Source organism: Mytilus trossulus, chromosome 11 (assembly GCF_036588685.1).
Source record: "Mytilus trossulus isolate FHL-02 chromosome 11, PNRI_Mtr1.1.1.hap1, whole genome shotgun sequence".
Lineage (NCBI taxonomy): Eukaryota > Metazoa > Mollusca > Bivalvia > Mytilida > Mytilidae > Mytilus > Mytilus trossulus.
In genome coordinates, this window is record NC_086383.1 from 43041547 (window position 1) to 43051433 (window position 9887).

Genomic DNA, 9887 nt, shown 5'->3' on the forward strand with positions numbered 1-9887 from the left:
TGAAGTTCATGGCTTTTATATTTTCTTAATAATCACGCCTTTTTTATATATACAATTGAATTTTACATTTTTATCATGATTATTTTTTTTATGAAAAATTTAAAAACATTTATAAACCGTTCCCTATAATTTTTCATAACTGCTTAATCTACTATAGTTGAGCGAGGATTAACAAAATACTATTTCCACAACTAGGTTTAATTTACCATGTTCTACATCAGAAAATGCCTGTACCAAGTCAGGAATAAGACAGTTGTTATTCATTGGTGTGGTTTAGCTTTCGATTTTGCCATTTTGTTAGGGACTTTCCGTTTCGAATTTTCATCAGAGTTAGTATTTTTGTGATTTTTTTTTTAATGAAACAATGCAACAAAATATAAACTATCTTTTCAAATGTTGTGCGTTCATTTAGTTATAGTCATCTGAATTCAACTGATCATAACCCAAATAATCAACTATTTAGTACACATGTACTAACCGAAGCGTATTAACAGGGATAAAATGCAGTTTTGGTAACAGCTATTCGAATCTCGTTTATCCATCAAATTTAGTAATATATCAAACAAGTTCAAAACTGAACATGATAAAACCTGATGGAATCGCAAACAATCGAAACGAAATACGGAATGCGTAATGGCGATTACATCAGTAGACAACTTTAGGGTACGATGCGTTTGAGTAAAAAACTTTGGTTTCAGGGAACAACATTCGTGAATTTTGAGACATCGTCACTCCCGTTTAAATGTTGAGCGTGTGGTTGAAAACTATGGTGCTTTATTGCACGAATTATTTGGCAAGTTAAGTTCTTAGTATTGACAATCAACCCCTGCCATCATGAGGGAATTGGGATTTGGTACCTGAGAAAAACATTATTTCTAGTTGATCCTGCACAATCACGATAACTTGATGAACGTTATAATTGTATGAATACAGGCGTTCCCAAGATCTATCTGGTTAATGACGTCACCAAAACGTGCATTATTGACGATTTCTTTCCGATGAAGGACATAACGCAGAAGTGGTCTATTAAGATATGTAAAGGCCTTAATTTAAAAGTATACATTTGCACATTTTACACAATTAGCGTGCATTGTTCGCTGGTTTCAAATTAAAAAAAAGAAGTATTATTAATAATAAATTATTATTATTATCATTATTATTTATAATAAATTTTACCCTTTATAAGTTTAATATTTACATATAGGCCTGCATGCATGCTTGCTTGTTTTTTTGTTGTTGTATCTATAAAAAAATAAAACATGCATGTCAAAAGGTAAACAAAAATATACATGTTGTCAAAATACGACAAATAAACGAGACCTTGTTTAGTAAACATACATCCGAAATAATTTTTATTGATGTCAACAAAGATGTTCACAAACTATTTTGAAAAGTAAAACTATATGATAAGTCGTCGAATATATTTGTTCAAATTTCCAAATATGGAGAAGGATAAGTATTTGCCGTAAGTACTAAAATGTTTGGAAGTAGTAATTTAAACAGTATTAACAAATGAAATAGGTTTATCGTGATTTGCTGCATTGATGACAAAATCGTCAACCTCACCTCATATATAAGTAGGTATGATTGTCACTATCTGGAATGCAAGTCATGTGACAAATCACGTGATAGCTTGATATACTATTATTGCACAGGTGTATATATAAAGCTATGGATTACTATTCATTTGAATTATTTTATTGATTCATTACGAGAGCCTTTACATCAAGTGATAGTATAACAGCATATTTTTACCTTTTATCGTCATAAATTGAATAGTCAGATATTAAAGGTAAGTTGTTTTAAATCTTTTGTCTGAATTCAGAAGTATGCAATAATACGTTAAAAAATTATATTCTAGATTCGATGCAAATTTATGTTTTAATTTTTCTCAATTATTAGTATTATTATTAGTATTATTATTATTATTATTATTATTATTATTATTAATAATCTTTTGTTTTCGAAAATTTATTAGAAGTAGTTAAATCATTAATCTAGGTGAATTTTGAAGAATAAGACTCTCTATGCCTTATGTCAACTTTGACTTAAAAATTAAGTGAAAAGAAAAACATGCTATTATAAGTAAATGATAAAAAAGAAGATAAAAAAATCATGCAATGTCGTTAAACATTCGTGTTTCTTTTTTAGAATGTTGACGTCTACTACCACATCGCTATTATCCTTGCCAGAAATGGACACACTTGCTACCGGCCGAAGGGTTGTTATAGACTACATGACAGAAACAGAACTAACAAAAACATACAATATGATTCAAGAAGCTGCAAAAAATGGAGAGGGGTACGGTATTGACGAATTCGATTCAGAAAAAGAGTTTCGAAAAGAAATAAAAGGCAGTCATTCTTTTGCAATAAAATGCCCAGATAGTGGTTCTTTCTTAGCTGGTGTTATCATTGCGGTTAGTAAGTTTTATCGGGGACATGGTGCTATAGCTGATCCGTTCGTGATCGTAGAAAGATCAGAGAGAAAACAGAGATTGGGAGAATTTGCCTTGAGAAAGTCAATAGAATTTGCAAAACGCTTAGGATACAAGGGAATGTATGTCGACACATTTTCAAATAATGTTGCAATGATTAAGATAATCGAAAGCATTGGTGGTTTCATACAAGTCGGATGCTTACCAGTTGGCGGGAAACTACAGAATGGACACGTGGTAGGATCTGTGATTTTCTACTGTAACTTTGTTGATGATAACAATAATGTTGTAAACGAAACTTGAGCGGATTTATTGTATGTTTGACGAATACATACCACCTATGGCTCTCCATAAGGCGAAGAGAAAATTCCACATGAACAGCTTCAAGCTGATACGACAAAGAGGAGACAATTCAGTGTGAGGGATAATTGAATCAGTGATATAACGTTATAACATTATAACGATATAACATTACAAAGAGTATTACAAGTATGTAACTTTTTATCGGCCTACACGGGAAAGGTCCGGTTTCATCTTGAAAAGATACAAAAAACACTTATAAACAATGTAATGATTGATGTTAAGATAAATAAATATACAAATATATTGATGTATTGTTCTTTTTGCTTGCATTGTGAAATGAAATCAGAATGATATCTTCATGTTTTTTTCTAATAGGCACAGGTTAGTGTTAACGTTGCAAAAATTCTTGTACAAACCTTTTTATCTTATGTTGCAATTAAATGGACGTAAAGAATTTGTTCATAATGAAATTTTAAAAAATAAAGAAATCTAGAACCTCCGCTCTGAAAGTAAAAACACCATACATATCAAAAAGACCGTGCAATGTCTTCATTCGTTAACGTACAGAAAGATTCGGGTTTTTTTATTTTTTGTTAGTTCGGGGTAATAAAAAGCTTGGTGCATGTATAGTGTAGGAAAGCCTGTCTTGTTTTGAGGACTATATTTGTATACATTATATCGTTGAGTTGAGAGAACGATGAGAACACAGTAATGTTCGTGTTTCAAATAAAAACGTCACATAACAATGCATAGGAATTCAATTGAAAAACCATACATACCTAGTAATTTCATGGTTCTAACATACAAATACAAAATGACGAAAGCATGCCTTTTTTTTGTGGTGATTATAACAAGTTGTAAAAGATTTTTTTTGTCATATTCTAATTATGGTGCCTCAACTATAAAACGCGTTTGCGCTGGGTTAAGTATGTGCTCCAGGAAATACTTTTATAATTCATTCGATTCCCTAAGTTTTGTTTGTCACAATGATTTATACTTACATAGTCAATCTACGATAATCAACTTCTTGAAGCTACTGTAAGAAATTTCAAAGCCAACTACTAGTACATTTAATAAATAGATCATGTTCTCTGCGATTAGAATATGAAATTACTAATTGTAATAATTGAAATGATGTACTGTTCCTTAAAGGCAACAGTAGTATACCGCTGTTCGAAATTTATAAATCGATGAAAAAAACAAAAAAATCTGGGTTACAAACTAAAACTGAGGAAAACGCATCAAATATAAGAGGAGAACTTCAACACAACAGAAATACAACATTAAAATGTACAGTATTCTAGAAACTATAAAGATTCCATTAACATGTCATAACTATAGCTACTGATTACAAATAAAAATGTCCTCAATTTGATATGACTTAACAGTTTACTGTTACCATTAACCTTTACATGTAGATTTATGTAAATTGTATTTTAATATTAAGACTTAAACCTTCCGTCATATTCAGTTACATATATCTTGCAAGTTTCCGTATTAAATCATTTGAAGGACATATGTGTTATGTATATTTTTGAGTTTTAGAATATATGTATCATACATGTAAGGTGACATTCAAATATGCAAACAAGGACACATCTAAATTCATAGTACTTAACTTTATTAAAACAAATCCACTATATGCGCAAAAGTAGAAGACAACAACAGGATTGAAGATTTATTAAGCTTTTATATTGCGTGAAGTTCATTTAATTTTAAAATTTGTAAATCATTACCATTGTACTTAATTTTATTACGATAAATTCCCCACATACAAAGCTCGGTTCTGGATGTAGCTTAGTCAACCTCCGTTTTATTTTTCATAATTATATAAGGAAACGAAAAGGTCAAATCAGTGTTAGACGATAACATCGGTATTATCTATCACTCAAAGGAACAAATCAATCAATCATAAATTATCTGAACCATTTCGAATGCAACCTTCCATAATAGTCATCAGAATAACATTTTGCTTGCAATGGGCGTATTATATTCTTTCTGAATACTTCAACGCAGTGGCAATGCATATGTTATTATGCAATGATATCAAAATAAAGATGCTATTATGCAACTCAATTACAACATAATATGATTTTATAAAACGACAAACAAAAAAAGGCAATAGTAGTATACCGCTTTTCAAAAAAATCGATTGAGAGAAAAACAAATCGGGTTACAAACGAAAACCTAGGAAACCCCATCAACTAAAATTGGAAAACAATGAAGAAAACGAACCGATGTTGCACCTTTGTTAGTTCATATAATTCCCTACATTTTGTTTTATTGTTTCCGTGTTTTTTTAAAAATTCATTTATGAAAAAGAAACATCAGTAAACTACTGTTACCTTTATCGTAAAATACAGTAATGTAAAACGATAAATGAAGTTACATCAAAGATGGTTTGGCATATCTCTCATGAGTCATTTATTTAGTCGGCGGGCTTTAACTGGCCCCTTTAATTTATTGTCAGTATATATGTCATTACCAAAATTATGAGTCCGGAAAATAGATCAGAAAAATAATACAAGACAAAATATTTGATACATAATTCTAACGTAATAGATAGGTTTGCATTGTATATTTGTACATAGTGTTTGTCAAGCTTTTAGAGAAATAAAGGCCTTGTAGTGGTGTATCCTGAATAATGTCTATCATAGCATCAACATTCATATCGGTTCTGATTTATTGTTCCTTACAACAACGAAAAAAGTTTTGTACAATGTAATACCTTTTTAATGTGAACTGTTCAATTATGCATAGAAAATAGTTCAGTACTATTTTCTCCGTATACCTAATCAATATATTTGAAACGAAAACTAAGGAAACAACTTAATGAGACAGTAAGCTAACATTTATTAGAGCACAATACATAAACTTACAAAACTAACTAGCATTTCATGGCTAAATTTCGATTTTCAACAATGAACAAGTTTCTATTCAATACTGAAATAAAAAAGCATATCGTGTATAACATTTTTGAAAAAAAATCATTCAATATTTCCAAAACAAAATCAAATTCACAAGTTGATACTTCATTAGGATATACATATATCGAACCACATCAAAGTCTTCACTTGCAATCCTTGTACACACATTTTAAACATACTAAGACACTACCAGTACATTCTTGGAATTCTGCATATATTTAAAACACCCTTTGCCTTTTTCTTTTTTGATTTCTTTTAATGTTTCCTTGTTTGTTGAAAACCCATTGCTTATTATTTTATAATTTCATCATTGCGTTTCCTTGGACAGTCTTGCGGTAAAGCATTTAACGAAATATACAAATTTAATGATGATAAACATGACAAAAATTGTTATGTAACATATCACTGTCATCATTATGTTAAAGTGTGTGAACTCTTTAAGGCGGAGGTGATAAATCAACGCTAATTTTCACTTACATCAAAAGAACTTTTATTTCATTTTTTTGCATGTTTGATATACGGAGATATTGTACTTATTAATGGTTAGTGTTGAGAAAACAATGCACGATAAAGCTTCTTCTCCTAAAATGAAAAAAGCACAGATGCACTAACGCTTATAATTATGTTGATAGTACACATGTAAATGTCGTGTTTATTTGTATAGTCTCATTAAAATCAACTTTAATTTGGATTTTTTTGCAATTTATTGAGACCGAGGTTAACATGTCAAGTTCGAGTTTTGAATTGTATAGCTAAAACAAAGTAAATTAAAAAGATTTGGTTGTGAATATGAAAACATCAATAGAAAATTAAAATTTTTAGTTGAAATTAAGACATTTTTTGGACTCGAAAAAGGCATTTAATACTATATTATCAAATCATTACATGTGAAAATTTATCAAAGATCAGTATTAACCAATCACAGACTATACTCAAAGAAAAGAAACCGTACGCAATGTTTACTATATATACTATGTTCTCTTATATTTAATATGTTCCCACAGTTTTAGTTTGTAACCCGGATTTGTTTTTTCTCTGTCGATCTATGAACTTTGAACAGTTTTATACTACTGCTGCCTTTATATACTACACTAGCATGGTTCGTGTTATTTTCTCCGGATTAAACGTATGATACTAGAAACACAAGCAATAGAATAAAAAGAAAGGAAAGCAACATTCAAGATCAGCATTGTGTAGGATAAAAGTAATTTAGAGCTAGGAAAAGTATCTCATTAACAAAAATAGCGCATATATATACACTAACTATTATTCTATAAACAACATAGCATTCACATTATTGAGTTTAGTCATATTTATTTATAGTGGATGGGAAAACAAGTTTTACAACTTATATAAATCCCTTTCCACTTTGAGGGTGCCAGTGCTGCCTTGAAGCGGCATTAGTCTACTCTTTTTTTCGACATCTACAATGGTGTCTTTAACGTGCAAAAGTATGGCTCTTTCTTAACACGGTTCAGCTATTTATCGTCCCCTTTAACATTCAAATTATGTCATACGAATGAAAGTAATCACAGAAGTTGTTCAATTATTGTCAAATAGTAAAACAACAAAACTACCGAACTGTAAGGAATATTCAAAACGGAAAGGTCTTTTTATCAACATTATGTGAGATTACAAAAACATGATGCATATGATTTAAAAACCAGATATGTGACTTATATAGAGAGTTAGCACTCATACCACATCTTCTTTTTCTTGTGACTATTGAATTGACAGAAAAAGGATTCATGTCTGTCGCCCTTCACGTAGTATAAGTTGAATATTCTGAACCTTGTTAATGAATTCTATATACTAGTAATATGCATATGCATTTCTTATATATCATACTAGTGATCAGACGACTTTTTTTTAAATTTTATTCAAATTTTTCCCTGAAGCTATAAATAGAAATAGACAACTTATTTCTAAGTATTAGTAATACTTTGGACCCTCCAAGTTTATGTAACAGTTCCGAGAAACAATGACCTGTCTGATTAACAGGTTCAAACAGTTAATAAAACAATGTATCAATCGCGTTCGAATGATGTAAACATGAGCACAAAATAGATATATGAACGTAATTGTCTATGAGAAACTTATCTGGAATGTATTTGGAAAAACCAGTACTGGATTGGAACATCTGATTGATAAAAACTATGTTTTTGGAGTATCACGTGTTTTAACAATGACGCAATATCAAAATAGTGATCAGGCACTCTTTGAACCTTTATTTGTGTACTCACTGTCTCCCCTGAAGCTATAGATAATAAAAGGCAAAGGTTTTCTAAGTATAAGTGATAGTTTGGACACTCCAAGTTTATGTTGCAGTTCCGAGAATCAATGAACTGTCTGATTTATCGGTTCAAACATTCAATAAAACATGTATCAATCACGGTAGAATGGTGTAAATAAGAAATAAAATAGATATCTGAACGAAATTTTCTTTGAGAAACTAATGTGGAATGCCATTGGAAAAACCAGTACTGGTTTGGAACATTGAACATTGAAAAAATATATGTTTTCGGAGTAGCAAATGTATCAACAATGACGCAATACTAAACAATTATATGATGAACTCCAAGTAGACGTACATTGTTATAAAAATAGTGAAATTAAAGTGCAGATTGTACAATGTACAAACTTGTGGTCGTCATATTAGGCAAAACATTACATACTGCCTTACACGACTCTATAGACAAAACGATAGTGCCCCTTTCTGCTCCTGTATTAATCGTTGAAAACATTGTTGAATGCCTTGAGTATATAGTTAATGATTCGGTTTCATATGCTGAGGTTTATATATTACGACGTTTCATCGTTCTTTATTATTTAGTTTGATCATGTTTCTATTATACAAATACTGTTTAAATTAGCGTTTATCATGTTCAGATTTAACTTCTGTTTGGAATGTACCCTTTGCTCATCAAATGATCGAGCTAAAACATTCTTGTTGCGATTGTATAAGCACGTTTTAATCTACCAAACGTACTTGTGCTTGTCTCCAGTCGTAAACACTGACAGTGTTATACGTAACTTATTGTCATTCCATAAATGTGTCGTTGTTTTACTTTTATATCTGATGTGGTTCCCTCAGTTTAAGTTTGTAAACTGTTTTTTTTTCTCAATCGACAAATGAATTTCGAACAACGGTATACTACTGTTGCCTTTATTGAGTCTTTGACGGTTTATGGAATTATAGGTCTTGCATCGTTCTGGGTTATTTATCTATAACCAGTTTTAATATACCCGTTGCGATTAAGACAATGAAATATAGCATTATTTTTACTTTAAAATATTATATTGCTATACAATAAAACATAAATATTGGGGAATATTGTGCTATATAAAATTCTACTCGGAACAATATTCCCAAACATTCATGTAATAACCCTATAATATTGCACTAGTAAAAACATTCATGACCTCATCAACAACAAAATCTCAGTTTAAACTTATTTTCACTTTCAAATATTGAATTGCTATACAATAAAAGGGTAAATGCATTAATATTGTCCCTCTTAGAACATATAAAATTCTACTCGGGACAATATTCCCCCAATATTCATGCAATAACTCTATACTACAATATTTGGATGCTTCAATGAGACATCAACGACAAACAACAAATCACCAAAATACATCTACCACCTGTACCATTTTTTTACTAATGGACTTTGGAACATGTTTTGAAAACATTTTAGAAATAAGAATAATTTTAACTATATAGTTGTTTTCTAGTATAATATATATAATGAAGTAATCATAAACAACTTCATAACCTGCATTTTTAAACTCCAAAACGAAACCAGTACATACTGGTTTGAGTTAATTATTGTGAAACACATTATATAGTTAATTGAGTTATGATCTAAACTGGGAACTGGCACAGGTGGAATGTAAAACAAAATTTCAATTCAAAACTAAATAGAAATAAATATTACTGTTCAAAAGTATTATTTTAAACATATCAGGATAAACATGAATATTTGATATCGATAGTTTTCTAGTATGCTGGTTAAGTACGAATTCCCTCAATGCAACTACATATGAAACACATTTTGATAATGTTGATATTGATCTGGATCCAAGTATTCTGTTTTCCTTTTTTATCAAAGGCACTGAAATGAGTTGAGAAGAGAAAAATAACGGCCTTTTTAATACAATACAATTCACAAAAACATATATAGGACAGATATAAACCCATTCTACCTACTGAATTA

At 30.2% G+C, this 9887-nt stretch overlaps 1 protein-coding gene across 1 annotated transcript; it reads left to right on the forward strand.

The window, feature by feature from the left end:
* Positions 1-1358: 1358 nt before the first annotated feature.
* Positions 1359-3043, forward strand: LOC134690382 (uncharacterized). The gene is made up of 2 exons (XM_063550357.1): positions 1359-1792; positions 2152-3043. The coding sequence occupies exon 2, from the start codon at positions 2153-2155 to the stop codon at positions 2738-2740; it is 588 nt and encodes a 195-aa protein (XP_063406427.1). The 5' UTR covers positions 1359-1792; position 2152; the 3' UTR covers positions 2741-3043.
* Positions 3044-9887: the final 6844 nt, after the last annotated feature.

Coding starts and splice junctions, on each gene's coding strand:
- LOC134690382 (XM_063550357.1), top strand. CDS start 2,153: ATGTTGACGTCTACTACCACATCGCTATTATCCTTGCCAGAAATGGAC.